The sequence below is a fragment of the Anabrus simplex genome, chromosome 8 (assembly GCF_040414725.1).
Source record: "Anabrus simplex isolate iqAnaSimp1 chromosome 8, ASM4041472v1, whole genome shotgun sequence".
NCBI lineage: Eukaryota > Metazoa > Arthropoda > Insecta > Orthoptera > Tettigoniidae > Anabrus > Anabrus simplex.
Genome location: NC_090272.1, coordinates 15,211,349 through 15,235,805, shown reverse-complemented (window position 1 = coordinate 15,235,805; position 24,457 = coordinate 15,211,349). Strand labels below are relative to the sequence as shown.

Here is a 24,457-nt window from a genome sequence, read left to right as displayed (position 1 = left end):
GATTATTCATTTTGCAATAATTGTATGATAAATATTCTTATAGTTTAATTGTCTATGACATAAATCCAAAATTTGATTTGCACTGATAAGCATAACAATATCACATCTATAACAGTTCAGTGTTCACCATTTTATATGTACATCATTCCATCACATATTCAGTTCATTCTTTTATTTTCATTCCACTGTGTACTTTTGCTTTAGGACTCTGACATATCCATATTTATCTTGGCCAGGCTGATGACCCACACAGGGTTGAAACTAGTACCTAGTAATATATTGTAATGTTCATATAGACATCACAATCATTGTAAATGTATTGAGTAGGTGGATTAAACCTCTGTACTTTATTTTATGTGTACCCTCCTTCTAGAAACGAACCGCAAGTAAATATCTCCACTACTTCTCAAGTTATTAAATTTTATATTATTATACCTTTAACTCGGACACCTTGTATATAGTCAGCATAAGTAATTTAGCTCTTAACCACCACAGTGTGGTTGAACAGAACCACCCTAACCATCAAGGGTGAGGCGAAATTATGCAAAATACACTAAAACATAATTTGGACTATGAACTGTCTACGAGATATATGTTTAAATTGCGTGCCTTTTCGGCACAGCTCATCTTCAGTGATTTACGCCTTCTGCAATTGAACTCTGCATACTTGACACAGTACGCATGTATCGAGCGGTGACATTAATACTGTTACAGTAACCATACTAAATTGGGATCTGACGCTATTACACGAACTGTGCTGTTTATGTATCTGTATGACACAGATTTTCTCAGTGCAAGTGCGCACAGAACATTGGTCTACATAATTAGAAATAGGAAAGGATTTCCAACTATCAATACTTGTTTATTGCACTTATTATGCTACAGGACTGGTGTCAACCCTTTACATAAGGCCATCTTCAGCTGAACTATGCATACATATCTATATGATGAAGCTATGATTAAGATTGTATTGTCAAAGGAATGTCATAACGTGAACTGGCATACATGTCACTATGTACAACAATGCATTGTATGTCTAAAGTAGCAAGTTTAAGGTCTTAAAATTAGTTGATAAAACACATCTCTACTTATAACTAACTTATATATATATATATATATATATATATATATTTGTAAAATTGTATAAGTAAAAGATTTTGTCTTCATGTACGTAAATAGAATAAAACACTTTCCGTTTTTAAAAAGGTGCCAGACGTATGGATAGAATTAAGCTAAAATATGTTCAGCTATGCTGTGCGTGTTGCCTTATGTTAAAAACAAATCATGTTGTACTGTGACGTCCATAAAATTTGAGTGACATTGAGTTCAAAGTAGTGGCTCCTTTCCCATTTGTAGCTGTGCACTGATGTTATATTTATCTGTGGAAGATAAGATTGAGCTCTGAGTGATATTTACGTTGGAGGAATGTCTAAGGGTTGTGTGTGCTAATTTGAATATGTACTTACTGTTGTTGGTGTGGCTGAGATGTGTTTGATATGTGAGCTTGTTGTGTACTGCTTCGTGTTCTTCTTGGGCTCATACTAGCTGCTGTGAGGGGAAGGGAAGGAGGGGTAGGGAGAGTTGCTGTTGTGGGGGTGGGGGTGGAGCTGGGTGTGTTGTTAGATGTTTTCCTGTCACGTGCCGCGTTCTGTTTATCGATTATCTTAAGGTAAGGGGTTTTAAGGGCGGGGATAACTGTATTGAAGATGATTTTTGTTTTTTCTGTGATTTCATGTATGTTGTAATTTGGACTGGTGTACTGATCTAGAGTGATGTATAATTCTTCTGTTATGTTGGGGTTTATGTTCAGGATTTGCATGTCGTTATCGATGTTTGTGAAACTGTGTTTATAGTCTGCGACATGTTGTCCCATTGAGGAAAAATTATTGTGTTTTACCGCGTTTATGTGTTCATTATATCGGGTTAGGAGGTTTCTACCGGTGCGTCCGACATAGCTTGTCTCACAGTTATTGCATTTGATACGGTATACCCCTGAGTAGTTGTATTTGTTGCTGTTGATTGTCCTGACGTTGTGTATGATGTTGGTACTGTTGTGTGTAGTTCTAAATGCTATTCTTAGGTTATGTTTTTTAAAAATGTTAGTTATGGGGTATATGTGTACATTATTGAAGGTGAATAGTGCATACTCTTTCTTGGATTCATCTGCTTTTGTTAGTTTGGTTTTGGGTTGGGATTTTATTTTGTGAATGATTTTGTTGATCATTTCTTTCTTGTATCCATTGTTTTTAGCTATGTCGGGAGTTAGTAGTAATTCTTTGTTTAGATCTTCATTTGTTAACAGTATATTGAATGCTCTGTGTATCATGCTGTAGTAAGCTGCTCTTTTGTGTGTGTTGGGATGAACGGAATCTATTTTAATTGTATTTGAGGTATGCGTGGGTTTTCTGTATATTCTGTAAGAAAGGTGGTCTTCATGTCTAGTTATCGTTATGTCCAAGTAGTTCAGATTGCGATTGTTTTCGGTTTCCATGGTAAATTTTATATGGGAGTCTATTGTGTTGAGTTTATCTAATGTATCAGTTTCATTTGTGGATCTATTGTCGATGATGATGAAAATGTCATCAACAAATCTACACAAAAAAAAGATATTGTCTATTTTATTACCGTATTTACTCGTGTATTAGACCCCCTCGCCTATTAGACCCCCCCGGCTTTTTGAGACCAAGAGAATGGAAAAAAATAAATCTCGCACATTAGACCCCGTAACGAAATTCAGCTGAGACCAATAAACGATTCCACTTCGTAGCGGGTACTACAAGCTGTACTGCAGCTCTGATGACGTCGTACAAATGTGTGTACAAGTTTGCGCACATTTTCTTGAGCCCTCAGCTGCCTTTTGCCAGATCGGCACAATCGGAGCTGACAGCTTTATCTGCGACAGCCACTACAGCAGTACGGTACAAGCATCACAGAATATTGTCCGAGTTCGTAGGTGGATTAGCGTAAACGGAGAAATAGGCCTACTACTTTTTTATTCTCGACTTTCCAACTACAGACTATCACAGTACGTGTCTCTGTGTCTTGGAAAATTGCCAACATGTCAGAAAATACGGTGGTGAGTATTCCTCCGTAGACTCGCAATCGGCCATCAGTGAATGAATTGAGACTTAAAATGTCCCGTAAAAGCTGATATAATCAGTACTTGTGACGCAAATGGCGGTTTATGAAAATATGCTTTGAATTCTTAACCTTATATATGTCAATATGACGAACTTTGTTACTGTTGGTTCCATTGCCGGCTGGTTGGCCTCCCTGCAGGAAGAGAGGCGGAAGTGAAACTCTCCACTCACCGCAGCTTTCTACACTGAGAGAGCTCAAGGTTCGTCCGTCCGACCCGCCCGATTCAAGCTCTCACCAAAATCGTGTGATACGTCTGTCTTATAGTTGAGAGATGTCTATTTCCGTAGCTTTAGCACTATTAGCTGCCGATACGGTTTGCAATCTTGAACATTTTCATCAGTAATTTGTGTTTTTTAAATTGTTATATTAACTTACTTCTAGTCTTCATCTCTCTAGGATAGCGTAGCTCACAGCATTAGTGCAATAACGTAGTATTTTATGCGTTTAATAGTTTATTGTAGCTGTAGTTTTATTGATATTTGTGTGTTGGTTAGTGTATCTAGTTCTGTGTGTACCATGTCTCGTTTATTCCGGGAAATACACGTGGCAAGAAAGTTACTTGAGTCTCGGATCAGTGGAGTGTTTCTTTTGTACACCATAACCTCCCTTAACTGTAAGTACCGTAATTTGTTATTTCCTCACTCTCTTTTATTCTTGTATTATCATTTTAGTGCCGGATGTTGTTAGTAAGTGTATATTTTGTGAATTTATTTTACCTCATGAATAATTATCTTTTGGAGTACAGTATTACATTTTATGCGGGCTGTGCGCCGCGGTCGTATTGCATCAGCTGAGCGTTGGTAACGTAGGTACGACGATGCTCGCGTGTTTCCCGAACTATCAAATACAACTGACAGTGACAAATGACTGGCCATTAAGTTCTTTTTCATTATTTTGTGTTAATATTGCTTAATACGGTAAATAAAAGTGATTGATTATATTTAAAATATATGTAGGCCTAAAAGTCATGTTCACCATTGTCTTTTTAAATTTATAAATTTTCGAACGAAAATAGCCAGTAAAACGCAGAATACATTCATAAGTTTATTAAAGAATAGTGTAGAATGTTTACGTGTACAATTTATAGCCTAGAAGTCATGTGTTCACTGCACGAAATTTGACGTTATTGCATATTGGACCCCCCTTCGCATTTTTTGACTGTAAAAGTGGAAAAAAAAAAGGGGTCTAATACGCGAGTAAATACGGTAATTGATGTGTGCTCTAAATGGTCAATGTAAATTTCGGCGAGTATTCCAGAAGCGGGAGATCCCATCGGTAATCCCTGTTGCTGATAAATAGTATCATGAAATTTAAAGTAGTTGTTACTAATGGCAAAATTAAGTAATTTAATGAACTCTTCTATTTCTAAAGTGCTTAGAGTGCTGTGACTTTTTAGATTAGATTCAGTGATTTCTATTGTTCGTTTTGTGGGAATGTTCGGGTACATGTTTATTATGTTAAATGATGCGAGATTATGATATGGTTCAATCTTTAATCCTTTCGTTCTATTACAAAAATCTATTGAATTTCGTACTGTTTTATTAGCTGAGAATACATAGTGTTTTTTGAGGAATCTTTGAATAAATTGCGAGAGTTTATAGGTTGGGCTTGCTCTGTAGTTAATAATAGGTCTCATTGGAATATGTTCTTTGTGTATTTTGAGATAAGCTTTAGCAGTTGGTATCTGAGGATTCATTACTATAAGTTTAGAGGATTCTATTTCAGTTAAAAGAAAGTGTGTATTTTTTAATAAGGCTTTGAAGTTTCTTTGTATGTTATTAGTCGGATCTTTACGTTTGATAAGGAAAGTGTTATCTTGAAAACATTCTTTAGTTTTCGATATGTATTGGTCTTTGTCGGCTTTCGTTATAAGTAAATTATTCTGTTTTATTTTATCTTTGAGTTTGTTTATGTGTGTTTTATTGGCTGAGTTATTGTTTTGGAAGTTACTATGAATTTTGTCGATATATTGTGGGAGCCTTTTTTTAATATCATCTCGTAGCTCGTGTGGGATTTTCTGTATGGCGTTTTCTATTTCAGTGATAGTGGTTGTAATGTTCTGGAAGGTTGATGAGTTACCCCAATTGTGCTTGGGTCCCTTGCTCAAGATAACAGTTTCCATTTCATTGAAAGTCGTATCTGTGAGATTTTTTATGGGTGGGTGGAATTTGTGTTCAGTGATTTCGTTGGGAAGTGTTGGAGAATTCGTGTTCAGAATTTTGGTTTTTGGGTTTGGTTTGGATGGTTGTTCAAGTGCTCCTAATTTCTTATTTAGTGTATTCTGTTTGTTAGTGGCTAAGCTTTTTATTTTTTCTGTCGTGATCTGCTGAAAATCATCCCAGTAGCTGTGTGGTAATTCATTAGATGCCTTTAAATGTATTCAGTATAGTTCGTTGTTGAGATGTGGTTTCTTATGGTATAAAAACGTTATTTCTTCTTTCAGCCAGATTTTGCTCGTTCTTTTTTGCGTATTACGAGTTTGTATGGTATGCCTGTGTTTATTATTATATTTTCTCAAGAATGTAAGTGTTAATTCATTTTTTAGACATTCCTTCAGAAAAGCAATGCTCTTAACCGCATTCGTTAGTTTGATCTTTAAGTTTCGCGTTCCGTTTTGTCTGGTTGGCTGCGGTATCGTAATCTGTAATCTTCATTTTCGTATTGACCAATTACACAATTAGAAATAGGAAAGGATTTCCACCTATCAATACTTGTTTATTGCACTTATTATGCTACAGGACCGGTTTCGACCCTTTACATACAATCTTAATCATAGCTTCATCACATAGATATGTATGCATGGTTCAGCTGAAGATGACCTTATGTAAAGGGTCGAAACCGGTCCTGTAGCATAATAAGTGCAATAAACAAGTATTGATAGGTGGAAATCCTTTCCTATTTCTAATTGTGTAATTCGTCAATACAGAAATGAAGATTATAGATTACGATACCGCAGCTAACCAGGCAAAACGGAATGCATATAGATATCAAAACTTAAATTTCAAACTAACGAATGCGGTTAAAAGCATTGCTTTTCTGAAGGAATGTCTAAAAAATGAATTAACACCTAAATTCTTAAGAAAATATAGTAATAAACACAGGCATACCATACAAACTCGTAATACGAAAAAAAAAGAACGAGCCAAATCTGGCCGAAAGAAGAAATAACGTTTTTATACCATAAAAAACAACATCTCAACAACGAACTATACTGAATACATTTAAAGGCATCTAATGAGTTACCACACAGCTACTGGGATGATTTTCAGCAGATCACGACAGAAAAAATAAAAAGCTTAGCCACTAACAAACAGAATACACTAAATAAGAAATTAGGAGCCCTTAAACAACCATCCAAACCGAACCCAAAAACCAAAATTCCGAACACGAATTCTCCAACACTTCCCAACGAAATCACTGAACACAAATTCCACCCACCCATAAAAAATCTCACAAACACGACTTTCAATGAAATGGAAACTGTTATCTTGAGCAAGGGACCCAAGCACAATTGGGGTAACTCATCAACCTTCCAGAACATTACAACCACTATCACTGAAACAGAAAACGCCATACAGAAAATCCCACACGAGCTACGAGATGATATTAAAAAAAGGCTCCCACAATATATCGACAAAATTCACAGTAACTTCCAAAACAATAACTCAGCCAATAAAACACACATAAACAAACTCAAAGATAAAATAAAAGAGAATAATTTACTTATAACGAAAGCCGACAAACGCAATACCACAGTAATTATCGACAAAGACCAATACATATCGAAAACTAAAGAATGTTTTCAAGATAACATTTTCCTTATCAAACGTAAAGATCCGACTGATAACATACAAAGAAACCTCAAAGCCTTATTAAAAAATACACACTTTCTTTTCAAGGAAATAGAATCCTCTAAACCTATAGTAATGAATCCTCAAATACCAAGTGCTAAAGCTTATTCCAAAATACACAAAGAACATATACCAATGAGACCTATTATTAACTACAGAGCAAGCCCAACTCTCGCAATTTATTCAAAGATTCCTCAAAAAAACACCACGTATTCTCAGCTAATAAAACAGTACGAAATTCAAAAGATCTTTGTAATAGAACGAAAGGATTAAAGATTGAACCATATCATAATCTCGCATCATTTGACATTATAAACATGTACCCAAACATTCCCACAAAACGAACAATAGAAATCACTGAATCTAATCTAAAAAGTCACAGCACTCTAAGCACTTTGGAAATAGAAGAGTTCATTAAATTGCTTAATTTTGCCATTAGCAACAACTACTTTAAATTTCATGATACTATTTATCAGCAACAAGGATTACCGATGGGATCTCCCACTTCTGGAATACTCGCCGAAATTTACATTGACCATTTAGAGCACACATCAATTAATAAAATAGACAATATCTTTTTTTTGGGGTAGATTTGTTGATGACATTTTCGTCATCATCGACAATAGATCCACAAATGAAACTGATACATTAGATAAACTCAACACAATAGACTCCCATATAAAATTTACCACGGAAACCGAAAACAATCGCAATCTGAACTACTTGGACATAAAGATAACTAGACATGAAGACCACCTTTCTTACAGAATATACAGAAAACCCATGCATACCTCAAATACAATTAAAATAGATTCCATTCATCCCAACACACACAAAAGAGCAGCTTACTACAGCATGATACACAGAGCATTCAATATACCGTTAACAAATGAAGATCTAAACAAAGAATTACTACTAATTCACGACATAGCTAAAAACAATGGATACAAGAAAGAAATGATCAACAAAATCATCCACAAAATAAAATCCCAACCCAAAACCAAACTAACAAAAGCAGATGAATCCAAGAAAGAGTATGCACTATTCACTTTCAATAATGTACACATATACCCCAAAACTAACATTTTAAAAAAGCATAACCTAAGAATAGCATTTAGAACTACACACAACAGTACCAACATCATACACAACGTCAGGACAATCAACAGCAACAAATACAACTACAGGGGTATACCGTATCAAATGCAATAACTGTGAGACAAGCTATGTCGGACGCACCGGTAGAAACCTCCTAACCCGATATAATGAACACATAAACGCGGTAAAACACAATAATTTTTCCTCAATGGGACAACATGTCGCAGACTATAAACACAGTTTCACAAACATCGATAACGACATGCAAATCCTGAACATAAACCCCAACATAACAGAAGAATTTTACATCACTCTAGATCAGTATACCAATCCAAATTACAACATACATGAAATCACAGAAAAAACAAAAATCATCTTCAATACAGTTATCCCCGCCCTAAAAACCCCTTACCTTAAGATAATCGATAAACAGAACGCGACACGCGACAGGAAAACATCTAACAACACACCCAGCTCCATCCCCAGCCCCACAACAGCAACTCTCCCTACCCCTCCTTCCCTTCCCCTCACAGCAGCTAGTATGAGCCCAAGAAGAACACGAAGCAGTACACAACAAGCTCGCATATCAAACACATCTCAGCCACACCAACAACAGTAAGTACATATTCAAATTAGCGCACACAAACCTTAGACATTCTACCAACATAAATATCACTCATAGCTCAATCTTATCTTCCACAGATAAATATAACATCAGTGCACAGCTACAAATGGGAAAGGAGCCACTACTTTGAACTCAATGTCACTCAAATTTTATGGACGTCACAGGACAACATGATTTGATTTTAACATAAGGCAACACACACAGCAGAGCTGAACATATTTTAGCCTAATTTTATCCATACCTCTGGTACCTTTTTAAAATTGGAAAGTGTTTTATTCTATGTACATACATGAAGACAAAATCTTTTACTTATACAATTTTACAAGCAAACCGTATCATTTAAACTCCAGGAACAGCAGCTGAGTGTACAACTGTGTAAATAAGACTTGAACACGGGAGTCAGTCAAGCAAGACAACAAGACAACAAGACAACAAGCAAGACACGAACGTTCATGTGCATGAGGTGCTCCCATATATTGTATTCATCTTGTACATATATATATATAAGTTAGTTATAAGTAGAGATGTGTTTTATCAACTAATTTTTAGACCTTAAACATACTATTTTAGACATACAATGCATTGTTGTACATAGTGACATATATGCCAGTTCACATTACGACATGTCCCATGTGGATGTGACCTAATGTTTATTATCGTATGGCATTCCTTTGACAATGCAATCTTAATCATAGCTTCATCACATAGACATGTATGCATAGTTCAGCTGAAGATGACCTTATGTAAAGGGTCGAAACCGATCCTGTAGCAGAATAAGTGCAATAAACAAGTATTGATAGGTGGAAATCCTTTCCTATTTCTAATTGTGTAATTCGTTAATATGGAAATGAAGATTACAGATTACGATACATTGGTCTACATGCCGACTACCCATTTGATATGTGGCTATTGGGGCATTCCGTCACCTAATTAATCTGCAATTATATCTGTGATGTGTACGATCGTATTGTGGCCAGCAACACGAACTCCTACACCATCTGTGTGCGTCTATTGGGACTGCTAGTTTTCGTTCTGGCTGTTCTCGTCAGAGCGTGTACCTATGCCAGACGGTGTCGCTGCTAGTGGCTTAGACCTGAGTGAGTCGGTTCACCGGGAGTTCTGTTTCAAAGCAGACGTTGACTGTTCTATGGCGTGCGTGGTCGCTGCTAACACAATGACTCTACCTTCGGGGATTGGCTGAAGGCCTAGAATTACCCCAACTGAAGAATTGTGTCTTTTTAACCTTTTTTAAAACTATTTTATAATATTTGTTTGAGAGCATTAGGTAGCATTTAATTTTAATTTCTTACGGGTAAGTGCAGTAGTGTGATTTGAAACACGAGTGAGTTGCCTAGGCATGAATGGCCTTCCTGTAAGTACGCTTGACGAATTATTTGTGTTAGTATTATTTTATTGCTATGTATTATGTATATTCCACTTGTATTTTAATCTGAATGTGAATTGCATCTAAGTTTTGTGGGATGGCGTTTTTGCTTCAAGTGAGTCTCGTGTGCAATGGTGAAGGCCATTGTCATACTTAGGTAACCATTGAAATTCTCCGTTGCTTTGATTTAAATTGGTTTTTCACTTGCATTTATTCTATTTTTCTGTGCATTTGCGAGTGTTTTTCGGTGCTTTGTCCTGGATGCGTGTGTGATTACTATTTTAAAATATTCAATTTATTTATTATCGCTATCATGGCCGTGTTTGGTGCAAGAATTCGTGTTTATTTTTGTTGGGTATTTCATCTTATTATTCCTGCATCCTTTCGTGTGTTTCGGCCTTCTAATGACCGTGTTTCGAGTTAATACTACGCTTACACTAGTATCTACTTTACAAAAAAATTATTATTATTATTACTATAGTCAGTTTGTAAATTTTAATATCTCTTGGGGTATATATAATTCAGGTTAGAATGCTTTATGTTCATTTCTATTGCGGGTGTTTAATGAGATCCTTGTCCTATTTATTTTAGTAAACCCGCATTAATATTAACATGACTGTAGGTCAACAATGCTATTGTAAAGTTTTTGGTAAAATCGAGGGTTTTAGGACAGCCCTAGTGCAAGAGATTTGGAGTTAGGTTCTTATCTTATCTTCCTATTATTGCTGCTTATCTCTTCGTGCTTGGCAGTTACATAATTTATGATGATTGATGTTTGTCTCGTCTGCGATAGCTGTAACGTGTGTGGCATCGTGAATATAATAATGAATTGTTTTCATCTTAAGTGGAGTTCGTGTATTTGACTCAGTTATCTTAAGTGAACTGGCTCGTCCTATTTTTAATAAATTTCTGGTGTTCTATTGATTGCCCGAGCCTACTATAGTTTTGTGATTTTAAATTATTATTGATTTGGGCTAATATTTCTAATTCTGTGCGGGCCTGTGTGGACATTATGCTCGGTATTTGTGTACTGTTTTAATTTAATGTGAAATGTCGTGGGACCTTCGTTTATGTGGGTTTTGTAGGGAACTATCCTCCACTGGGTCCTGTCAGGAAACCTCTATATAGCCAGCCAACCCATTTTCGTTTTTTTATTTTAAATTTAAAATCAACTTCATGTGTTTATTAATGGTGAAGTTTAGAGTAGGCTGGTGCACCAGGATATTTTGTGTGATAGAATGATATTATTTACTTCAGAACTAAGTTTATTTACATCTAAATTATTTACTTAATGAATATTTATTATGCTCCCTACTATTTTATTATTTGCTAGTTTCTCTTCATAATTATTTTACCAGAGTTTATTAATTTTTCGAATTTTAATTTTAATGTAAATATTATTTATTAATTATAGTTTTATTTTCAATTTTTTGAAAATCTTGGTTTTGTTTTTTGGCGAATTCCTCTGAATTCCTAGGGATCCTCACCTCTTGTTTTTTTTATTTTATTATGGGTGGGTTACAGCACTTTTCCTTGCTTCCTAGTATGCTTGATGTGTTATTACTGGAGTTTGTGATTTTTAGCATTTGCGATAAATGCGAAATATGTCGAAACTTTGTCAGTGTATGTGCCTTCATCTTATGTGACCCGTATGAGTGGTTTTTAGCGATTTCGAATTAGCGATAAAATGCGAAATTATACAATTTATGCAAAATAGATGCGAAATAAATATCTTTTTATAAATGATGCATTTTTCTTAAAAAAATAAGATATATGTTGTTATTTATTTTAGGAGAAATTATTATTACGGCGCCCATTGCGATCGTAAAGCGGTAACATGCTTTGACGGACACTTCCGTCCTGGTGCACGGGATATTTATAAGTTCATTATCGCAGTTAGCTGATTGGAGAGATTTATTCTCTTTGTTTTGTAGCCGACCTGATTGATGTCAGATGATACCTGAAGCTATTTTCTCTGTGTAAATAGCAACTCTGAGCTGAAATACGGAAAATAAAAAGCAGTTCATTTGGCGCTCATTGTAAACAATCATGGCAGCATCCAAACGCGGCATGGATGAGTTTATTCGTAACTGGCTTGAAAATAGTGATGTTGAAAGTGGAAACGATTCTCTGGAGAGTGAAAATACTACTTCTTTTTCTTCTTCAAATGACAGTGATGAAAGTGATTCCAATTTCAGTTCCGAGATGATAGTGCTAATTGAAACTACGTGACAAAACCAGAATGAAACTAGAGCGAGTGAGAAGTTTAGGTTTTTTTTTTTTTTTTTTGGCTACCTGCTTTACGTCGCACCGACACAGATAGGTCTTACGGCGACAATGGGACAGGAAAGGCCTAGGAATGGGAAGGAAGCGGCCGTGGCCTTAATTAAGGTACAGTCCCAGTACTTGACTGGTGTGAAAATGGGAAACCACGGAAAACCATCTTCAGGGCTGCCGACAGTGGGGTTCGAACCCACTATCTCCCGGATGCGAGCTCACAGCTGCCCAACCCTAACCGCACGGCCAACTCGCCCGGTGAGAAGTCTAGTAAAATGATACTTGGAATTATGATCTTGTTGACAATAGGCCTCTTTCTGTAACATGTAAACCAGTTTTTGAAATTCACTCTATAGTGAGGAGGGGGTTGGGTAATAATCCGAAAGAAATGGACGTAGGGAATGAATTTCTAACCCCACAGTTCTGCGATCACGTTACTAAGGAAACCAATGCCTATGGCTCTACATTTCTTGCTAATTTATCTGCTTCCCTTGAAACCAGCAATACTTATGAATAAAAACATTGGTTTCCTGTTACTATAGACGAGCTAAAAGCTCACTTTGCTTTCTGTATTCTTATGTAGCCTATGTGATTAATCGAATTTATGTTAAAGTGACGAAAAAATAAATGGTATGTAAGGGAATATTTCCTTTCACAAGTAATGGTAGGCCAAAGGGTTAAATCATTCAATGTGTGGAATTTCTTTCACTGGCTAAAGAGCACTGCAAAGAACAATCAATCAAACAGCAAATACACTTTCAAGCACCACGTTCATTCTCTTTGTGTGTTGACCCCTGATCATAGTCGGTTATTCTTGACATTGGTGTTGAGTAGTAGTTCTGTTTAAAAGTTCGGTAGCGATTTATTTTATTGTCTGGTAGCCATGGGTAGAAGCGAAGTGACGATCAAACAGCATGCCGAAAGTCACAAATCGGGACATTTTTATGTAAGCGATACAGATGGCCTATATTGATGTGCCGACTCTGCAATCAAAAACTTGAAGAAGAAAGAAAATGTTTTGCAGTCCTTCCTTTGCCTTGGCAGCGCTTCTATGAATTTGGGCCTCTACGAACAATGTCGATGTAGAGTTTTTTTTAGCAAGTACAACATAATTTTAACTGATAGGCGGTCTCAAATGAAGGAGGACACCTTTTAAACAATTGGCATGTTGTACTTCAATCATCATTGAAATGATAAATAAATATGTTCAGAATAGTGTTTTTCACTTTGAAATTGTGTTTGTAAATTTGAACATAAGCATATTCCTGTGTGTGTGTGTTACTACTTCTTGCATTCTTATGTTGATGTTTGTCTTATTATCCATAGTGAATTCAATACTGCATGACGAGCAATGTGTGATTAAACAGTATGATTTTTCTCCCAACTGTTGTGTGTGCAAATTAGCAAATTATGCCTATTTTTAACCAATTTGCTACAAAACGCTAAATTTGAGAAGTTTAGATGCTACAAAACGCTAAATTTGAAAATCAAAATGCTAAATCTGTGATTTTTAAATGCTATAAACCACGAACTCTAGTTATTACCTGATCATTCGGATTGGTTTGCTCTATTTTTAACTTGTTTTGCGTGTGCACTTCCCTATGACGTTTACTAGCTGAACGTCATTCACCATCATTGTTAGGGGGTGTTGCAAGGGTGAGAGGATAAATCTCTGGAGTTGGCACTAATGCAGTCTCACCCAGTCCTGAGATAGAGGAATTATCTAAGGCAGCTAAAATCCTTGGCCCAGCCCCACCATTCAGCTGAGGAGCCACACTTTTTTTTTTCCAAAATGGCGCCCGGTAATGACGACGTAGTGTTTTATTCTCCGAGTAAATTAACCGTAAAATGTGACGAAAAGTGCGGAAAATGTCGAAAATTAGTGAAAAATGGAATGTTGTGTGATTCATGTGATCGATGGTGGCATTATAAGTGCGGAAATTGCCCTAGAGACGTAAAAACTAATGAAAATGTTGACTGGATTTGTGAGCAGTGTGTTCGGAATGTTGTTGTTGGGGACGGCGTTGACGAAGCACAGAAAACAGTTGATGAGGAATATAAAAGTGCATTAGAAATTATAAACATTCTAAAAAAGGACAATGAGACTCTTAAAGTTGAAAATCAAGAATTAAAAGAAAGACTGCGATCGCTAGAATTTGGGACTGACCATTCTTCGAGTGATATACCGGTACAAGTAACAAACCCGAGCACGTGGTGTCAAGTAGTTCGTGGATGGCCGGCTAAGAAGAAATCTACAACTGAATTTCCGGAAATAAACATTAGAATAGGTTTTCTGCCCTAAATAATCTAATCCTGGAAGAAAGTGATCGCGCGCGTGAAACCAAATCATCGCGATCCGTTGCCGTGCCGAGTTTAAAATTTAGGCCTAGAATTCAGATTCAAGACCCAGTTAGGCCTAAATCAGCGAAGGTAGCTGTGTTTGGTGATAGCCAAGGAAGGGGAATTGCGGGAGTGATTAACGACGAGAATATAGCAGCAACCGGAGAAATATATCCAGGAGCTTCTATCAGCAGTGTTGTGGAAAACGTAGAAGCAGCAACTAGGAACTTCGGGAGCGGCGATGCAGTGCTTATCATCGGTGGGACGAACGACGTAGCTCGCGACGACGCCAAGAATGTAAGATCACAACTTAAACATACACTAGGGAAGCTGACCCACACTAACGTTTTTGTAGTGAACGTGCCCCACAGGCATGATTTGAGTAGAGACTCGTGTGTGAACATTGAAGTGGACAAGGTCAATACAGATATTGTTAAAATTTGTAAACATTTTCGGAATACTCACGTTATTGAATGCAGCAGTTTTGAGAGATACTGTTATAAAAAACATGGCCTCCATCTAAACAATTCAGGTAAACGAAAGATAGCAAATATTGCTCTAGATTTTATTAATCTTAAGATATGTACTGTAAAACAGGCAACTCCCTTGAGTTATAATACTTACCAGGAAAACTAGTAGAAAGAGCCAGCTGTACTTCAAGCTGGCTCAGTCAACTAGAAAAAGAAACTCAGGATAGTAAGGAATTTCAAGTTACCCAATTGCAACAGTCAAGCTTTAGGGAGGAAGGGGGTCTGAGATTGCTCTTGGTAAACTGTCAAAGTGTAGTAAATAAACAATTAAAATTCGGTACATTGATGGAATCTTATGAGACTGATGTGGTGATAGGAGTGGAATCGTGGTTGAAAGAAGGGGTGGGTAATAGAGAAGTATTTCCAGAAGGGTACACAGTCTATCGTAGAGACCGAGGAGATAACAAGGGAGGGGGGGTGTTTATTCTGGTGAAGGAAACTTACTGTTCACATGAATGGTTTACCGATGAAAGGGATGAAATATTAGGGATAAAATTAGTTTGTGATAATATGAAGGAGGTGGGAATTATAGGAACATACAGGCCTGGAAGAGAGGAAAGAGACATGGAAATCTTTGAAAAAATAATAGATTATACTCATAAAAACAATAATAATGATATGGTAATAATTGGGGGAGATCTAAATTTGCCTGAAGTTGAATGGAAAGGAGCTGCAAGTGAAGCCCATGAACAGAAACTGGCAAATAAGTTAATTTGGGAGGGAGGATTTACACAAGTAGTACAAGAACCGACTCGTCTCAATAACTTACTAGATGTATTCTTGGTTAAACCATGGGAAATTGTTGATAAAACTGAGGTAATTGAAGGAATAGGAGACCATAAGGCTGTAATAATGGATGTAGGACTCGTACCAAAAAGGCTTAATAAGAGGGTTACACAAGACAAGAAATTGTACAGAAAAACTAAAGTTGATGAATTTGGGACTTACCTTAAATCACAATTCAGTTGTTGGATAAGTGAAGGGAGTAACGTGGATACACTTTGGGCTAAATTTAAAGGAATTATTTGGGAAGGAGAGAAGAGATTTGTACCTGTTAAGAAGGGTAAAATGACCTCAGACCCTGTTTATTATACAAGGGAAATAAGAAAATTAAAAAGAAAATGTAGAATAGTAAACAGGAAAATCAAAGAGGGTAGGGAGAGTAGAGAAACTAGAAAACAGCTAATGAGGGAACTGAATAGAGTGAAAAAGGAAGCAAAAGAGAATTATATGAATGGCATACTTCAAGAGGGTAATGACCACAAAGGGAAATGGAAAAAGCTGTATTCATATATCAGGAATCAAAAAGGAAAAGGAGTCCAAATTCCTACAATGGTGGGAGAAGGGGGTGAACACTATTTAACAGATACTGAGAAAGCAAACCTATTTAGTAGGGAATTTAGAGATTCAGTAGATGATTGTCAAGAGTTGGAAACCGAAACAGAAGATAGAGAGGGAGAGAGACAGAGGGAAACAAGAAGCTTCTCATTCACAAACGAAGATATTTTCAGAGAAATCCAACTGCTTCAGCAAGGAAAAGCTGCAGGAAGTGATCAAATTACTGGGGAGGTATTAAAGACAATGGGGTGGTACATAGTGCCTTATTTAAAATTCCTCTTTGATTATGTCCTAAATAATAGTGTAATACCAAAGGAATGGAAGGAATCTATAATAATACCAATTTATAAAGGAAAGGGTGATAAAAGGAAACCAGAGAACTACAGACCAATCAGCCTGACCAGTATAGTTTGTAAAATTCTGGAGAGTTTAATATCGAAGTACATCAGAGGGATATGTGATGATAAAAATTGGTTCATGAGGAGCCAGTATGGATTTAGAAAGAAATTTTCTTGTGAGGCAAAACTGGTGGGATTTCAGCAGGACATATCAGATCAGTTGGATTCAGGAGGTCAGTTAGATTGCATAGCCATAGATCTTTCCAAAGCCTTTGATAGAGTGGAACATGGAATATTATTAAAGAAATTGGAGGGAATAGGATTGGACGTAAGGGTTACACGTTGGATAAAAGCATTTCTAAATTCAAGGGTTCAGAAAGTCAAAGTAGGAAATAATGTATCTCAGGAAGAGAAAGTTTGGAAGGGAATTGCACAGGGTAGTATAATCGGTCCGTTACTTTTCTTAATATACGCAAATGATTTAGGGAACAATATAACATCAAAAATAAGATTGTATGCAGATGACATAATTGTTTATAGAGAAATAAACAACATTGAGGATTGTTCAGAATTACAAAGGGACCTTGAAAGTATCCAACAATGGGTTGAAGAAAATAATATGAGGGTTAATGGAGGCAAATCAACTGTTACAACTTTTACAAACAGGAGTTTTAAAACTGAATTTGATTATACTTTGGATGAGGTAGTTATCCCAAAAGATGGCAAGTGCAAATACTTAGGTGTGAGATTTGAAAGTAATTTGCACTGGAAGGGTCATATTGATGACATTGTTGGGAAAGCATACAGATCATTACATATCATAATGAGGCTACTTAAAGGATGCAACAAAGAATTAAAAGAAAAAAGTTACTTGAGTATGGTTCGTCCATTATTGGAATATGCAAACAGTGTTTGGGATCCTCACCAAGAATACCTAATAAAAGAAATAGATAGTGTGCAGAGGAAAGCAGCAAGATTTGTAACAGGGGATTTCAGGAGAAAGAGTAGTGTATCAGAAATGTTAAAGGAACTTGGGTGGGAAACTTTAAGTAAGAGAAGGGAGAAAACTAGACTTACAGGATTATATAGAGCCTACACAGGAGAAGCAGCATGGGGAGATATCCGTGAGAGGCTTCAGTTGGAAAATAATTATATCGGCAGGACTGACCACAAATATAAAATTAGAAGGAATTTTAGCAGAAGCGATTGGGGTAAATTTTCATTCATTGGGAAGGGTGTGAAGGAGTGGAACAGTTTACCAGGGGTAGTGTTTGATCCTTTTCCAAAATCTGTACAGATATTCAAGAAGAGAATAAACAGCAACAGAGAAAATAAATGAAGTGTTAGAGGGCATTCGACCGGTGCAGGTTATTGTAAATTAAAAAAATGTGTGTGAATAAATTAATTCCATCCCCTGGTCTAAGGAGTTTGGAGAGCCAAAGTAGGGGACTGCCTGTAGGGGTGAAGTACAGTGGGGACTTCGAGGGCCCTGGGACTGCTACGGTAGCTGTGAAGGCCCTTCAGGAACTCTGAAAAGTGGTGGCAAAAGGGGCTCTGGTTAAGACGCAGCAAGTCGTTATGCTACTTAGGATCCAGAATGGGTAAAAAAAAAAAAAAAAAAAAAGTAAATAAATAAATGCAATGTAAATATTAATGTTATACCAGTTTTATAGTATCATTTGAAGCAATTCCACATACTGTATATCAGCTGACTATATTTGTAAGTAGTACAGGAGATATTATAATTAGAATTTTGTAAACAATATAAATTTATTAAGGATGAGCTGTGTGTTTAATAGAAAACATTGTTAGCGTAAATTGTATAATATTGTATTATAGGAAAAATTTTCTTCTCTTGTTAATTTAATATTTAGTGCTTGACAATAATGTATTTTAGTGTACCATTTGCCACCGAGGTAGACACCTCATTTGCAAATAAAGAGATTTTGATTTTATTTGAATGCACAAAGAATGCCAGCCTATGGACCTGCAACTCTCCATGCCATAAACACAAAATTCTTCAAAACCATCTTTCTATAATTCATATCTATGTTTGGTGTGAGCAAATTTCTTTTCATAAGAAAGGCTTTCCTTGCTCGGGCTAGTCTGCATTCTATATCCTCCTTACTCCTCCCATCATTCATTATTCTAATACACTGTTAACACTTCCTTTAACCTGTGGTTCGGAGCTCATCCGCAATGAACCACGCTGCACTGTTAGCAAGTTCTGCTCTTGGTTACAACTGAATAATTAGTTGGTAGGTTCGTCAATAGACTGATATACACAGTCAGCTTCAGAATTCATATGTTCCAAAGAAGCTGGGAAATATTTTGATGACAGAGATTGTTCATAAGAGTACTGCTGATTGTCTAACATGCTGATCAACATAGATTGCTACAAAGACACCAAAAACGGCTGTATCTTCTCTTGTAATTTGGGAACAATCGTAGGATGATCATCTTGACAGGAAATTGGATTCTTTCGGAATGCCCCATAAGTAGGTATCTGGGGGCATGAAGTCCAGAGAGCGGGACGGTCGCGAGAATTCCGTTCCGTGGGATTTTCAGCAATCTGGAAAGGGTTGTTACAAAAGGGAATGTATAAACAGAATTTAATAATATTTTACTACTCAGATGTAAATTTTGTCTAAAATACAATTAACTTTCATATGCATAATATTTGATAATTATTTAGAACTAGCCGTTACCCGCGGCTTCGCTCGTGTGAATTTCATGGAAACGTGCAGGAAGATGAACCATGCGTCCTGATCTGGTGACTGTCTGGTCAGTCCTACAATTGTGCGGTTCCTTTGTAGGTTTGGTACGTTGAGGGTCAGCAGTGGTATTGATATTTTCTTCGAATAGAAAACCTGGTTTCAACCGGTCTACTGAATTGCGCTTAGTTGATCCCTCAACACGAATAAGTGGATTTTCTGAAAACGAATACCGTACATGTTCTTTATTCTTAAAAGAGATTCCAAATACCAACGTTCACATCTGTAACATCTTCAGGTTTTGAGATATAAGTAGCTTCAAAAATGGAATTCAGCCCATTTTCATTTCTTTTCATCCCCCGCCCTGAAGGATTTTCGGAAAAAAATACATGTTTATTTTTAAAGGAGTTTCAAATTCCCGATTTTCACATCTGTAATGTATTCATTTTTTGAGATATAAGTATCCTCATAAAAAGAATTGTGTTTTTCAACCCCCCGCCCCTGCCGTTAAGTCAATTTTCCAAAACAAAAAATGTGTAGCCATTAATGCTTTCACAGCCCGAACTTATAGACATGATTCTGTATAGGCTTTTGGGCTTGTGCCGTGTCAAGAAAATAAGGTGAAATTTTTAACGTTTCACAGAAAACTGTGCTCTGCGTCCTCAGAAGAAACAATCCTTTAAGAAGCTTTTCTCGCGGTCAGTCGAGATTTCTTCTGAGTGTTGATAAACTTAACCATGTTATAGATGTTGATTCCCATAGGGAATCTGAATTATTTGTCCTGAATGAGTAAATTTATAATGTCCAATAACGGACCATTATACTGGTATTATAAACTTAACCATGATAGGTTAAAATTACTATTTTATCTGTGCTGACTAGTTTGAAGGTAGTACAGAAATATTTAAAATAGTAATATTTGAATCAGCCTTGTCAATACACTTATTAATGAAAGAAAATGATTTATTCAACCAATCATGTTTCAGGAATTCAACCATTCCTTTCATCAGTGGTGATCTGGTTGAATTCCTGAAACATGGTTGGTTGAATAAATAATTTTCTTTCATTAATAAGTGTACTGACAAGGCTGATTCATACATAACTATTTTAAATATTATAAGTGAAGCTTCCACGGTGTGAAGAATTATTTAATTTAATTTCCGGGTTGAACCGTGTTGTACTTGTACGCACATCACGTACAGTTTGCCGATGAGACCGCCGCAGGAGAAAACAACGGGAAAGAAGAACTGACCCGCCAGAAAACAGCAATACTGCCATACATTAAAAACACTACAGACAGGATCGGCAAGATACTGGACAAATACAACATAAAAACTATCTATAAACCTTACCGTAAGCTAGCCCGTTATCTACCACCAGTAAAAACACAATAGAATTACAGGCCCCTGGAGTGTATCACATTGAATGTAGCTGCGGAGCTTGTTATGTAGGTGAGACAAAACGTCTGATCTCCACCTGCCTAAAAGAACATATTCGTCACACCAAGAACCAAAACACAGATATTTCAGCAGTAGCCAAGCATTCCTACGAAACTAGGCACGGAATATCATTTGACAAGACCAAAATCCTAGCAGCTACAAATCCTAGCAACTATCCCTTGGAATCTGGAAAGGAAAATCCGTGAGGCTATCGAAATCAAGAAACATCTGAACAACATAAATTTAGAAGAAGGATATAAAATCGGTAATTCTTGGATGCCTATCATTCATAGTTTAAGACATACAGACCACAACATAAACACACAGGCCGCAACCCCATTACATAACAGCGCGGGCAAGTCCCCACTACCTGGCTGTGACGCATACTTTCCAGAATTCTCACGAGACAGCCAGGGCTTACGTCAGCCAGAAAGGCTAGGATATAAAAGGCCAAGATCAAGGGCACTCTAGTAGTGCAATTTCTGCCTGGGAGACTGATTACCTTGGATCGAGTAGGGGTATTTCAGTCGCCTTGACAAAGAATACTGCAATGTATTCGAAACGTCGGCAAACTGTATGCGATGTGCGTACAACACGGTTCAACCCGGAAATTAAATTAAATCATATTTTAAATATTTCTGTACTGCATTTCTTCTGAGGACGCAGAGCACAGTTTTTGCGAAACGTTAAGAATTTCACCTTATTTTCTTAACATGGCATAAGCCCAAACGCCTATAGAGTATCATGTCTAAAAAGTGTGTTTTTAAAGGTGATTGCAAATACCAATTTTCACATCTGTAACATGTTCAGTTTTTGAGATATACTCAGTTTAAAAATTCACTCCATTTTTTCTCTTCCTTTCACCACCCCCTCTCGAGCAGATTTTCCAAAAACAAAAACTACAGGATTCTTTACTTTCAAAGGAGATTCCAAATATCAATTATTACGTCTGTGAACTGTTGAGTTTTGAGATACAAAAATACTCATTTAAACATTTAAACCTTACCGAGCTCGATAGCTGCAGTCGCTTAATTGCGGCCAGTATCCAGTATTCGGGAGATCGTGGGTTCGAACCCCACTGTCGGCAGCCCTGAAGATGGTTTTCCGTGGTTTCCCATTTTCACACCAGGCAAATGCTGGGGCTGTACCTTAATTAAGGCCACGGCCGCTTCCTTCCCACTCCTAGCCCTTCCCTGTCCCATCGTCGCCATAAGACCTATCTGTGTCGGTGCGACGTAAAGCAAATAACAAAAAAAAAACAAACATTTAAACCCCCTTTTCACCCCTTTAGAGATGGAATATCCTAAAACACTCCCTTAGTGAGTACCTACACTGGAATATAAATGCATGCCCAAAGTTTCATTTCTTTATGTCCAGTAGTTTTGGATCGGCAATGATGAATCAGTCAGTCGGGATATGTTTTTTATATATAGATTTAGAAAATTCCCTGTTTTCGAAGCAAATTCAAGGTTTCTTCTCAGTTCCCCCCCTACAGTTTTCAAGGTTTACAGGTTTGCTGGCCACCCTGTATGTAGGTAGGATCCTCTTTAGTTTAAGAGTAATTCCAGTCGTAATACACACTGTCATATGACCAGCAGAGCAGATCTATAACACCTAATAGACGCTAAGAGAGATTTTACATGACAAACGTTAAATGGTACTACTTTACAGTGGCCTATGACTAGGGGAAGAGCACCTTCAGTGAAGAAAACATGCACTGGTTAGAAAGGAAATACCTGGGCAACGTTAGATTGTTTTCTGGGATACTAGGCCGTGCAGACATTTTTAAAATGGGAATGAAGTTGACAGCCTTCAGATACTTTAAAAGTTCAGGCACACACCAGCCTGCATCATTTCATCTTTATTATCTTGACAAAGGCTACCCAGGTGAACTGTTGGCACTTTCAAAATGTGTGTGGCGTAATATATGGTAAAAAACAATCTAAACTTGCAAACTGACATTGGCTGTCAAGGTATATTGAAATTACATGCATTAAGAAACATCCAAAAAAAATGAGCATCTTTACCTTTTTCCAAGGAAGCCGTTGGGGTATTCACCTCTGTCGACTTTGTAGGAGTTACAACAGGAGATTTAGCTTCAGGACTGCTCTTCAAAACTTCCTTCTTGGTTTCCTGAGGAGATGTTTCGGTGCTAGAAGGAATTTTCGATTCCCCACCGGTACTCACCCTTCGAATAATATCTGGGGTTGAAAACAATGCAGGACCAAAAGCATCAGCCAAATGAGCAGGTGGCTTCCGGTTCTCTCGTTTAGGATAGTTCTTTCGAACTTCACTAACTGGAGCAACTTGAGGGGTAGAGCTGGAGGTAGAGGTGGGAGCAGGAGTAACAGCAGGGGTAGGTGTAGGGGTGGTATGGGTATGATTGGGAGGACTAGTATGAGAAATATCTGTGGAGAGTTTTCGAACAGGGCTTTTAATAGTGGGACTCTTCTTTTCAGTAATAGATGAAGTTGATGTAGGCGTCCTTTCTTTCTCCTCCCCGTGTACTGGCACATCCCCTCCCACTTGCACATGCACTTCCTCATTTGCTAACACTATGCTTTTCTTTCCTACACTTCTACCATACACTTTCACAGCTTTTTTCTTCGCAGGAGAGAAAGTAGATGAATCCACCAATGGACTGCACAAAGGTTCCTCTTGCGTAATAATAAGAGATTTCCCCTCCACTAACTCTGGCGGAGTTGCTTCCGAGTTTACGTGTTTAGCTAAAGCTTCTCTGTCCGGAGATTTCTCCATTGCTGCAAGAGCAGCAGCCATTTCAAGCTCCAGTTTTTTGTTACGATCAGCATCTTCGGGATTAGACGTCACTTTGCTCCGCCCTCCTCGTTGCCTTCCTCCCCGACCGACAACCCGACTCGAGTCCCATGAACGTCCACGACCTTTCGCACGACCACCTCTGTGGAATCTACCTCCTCTGCTCTTAGCACCTCCACGACCAGGTCTCCGCCGGCTCGATGAATCTTTATAATCCTCATCCGTGTCAGCATCCTCTTCCGAAATTTCTTCCGATTCATCATCAGTCTCTTCTTGTTGGAAATCAGTAAAATCAGCCTCCGTGTCTAAAAGTATAGAAACAAAATAAAGAAACTGTGAGAATATAATGAAAATACCATTAAAAATAAATTAAGAGAAACTCTGATGAACAAGTAGTAATCACAATTTGTCAGTAAATATTTTCTGCACTGGGCATAATACAAAGGTGAATTGAAAAGTAATGCACATTGTTTTTCTTTTAAGATTAAACTGCTAGAGAAAACAGAAATGCACGGAAAGAAACATGCCTTAGTTATTAACCAATATCAGGAGGTATTTGTACATTCTTTATACCAGATCTACTATCGGATTTTTTGTTATGGACACT

General features: G+C 37.2%; 1 protein-coding gene across 1 annotated transcript in view; it reads right to left on the bottom strand.

Moving 5' to 3' along the window:
* pps (protein partner of snf) overlaps positions 1-24,457 on the bottom strand; it is a 709,730-nt gene that overhangs the window by 379,216 nt on the left and 306,057 nt on the right. The window contains exon 9 of the mRNA XM_067153098.2: positions 23,103-24,155. Within this exon, the coding sequence (XP_067009199.2) occupies positions 23,103-24,155 (1,053 nt within the window). The remainder of the gene's footprint in view (positions 1-23,102; positions 24,156-24,457) is intronic.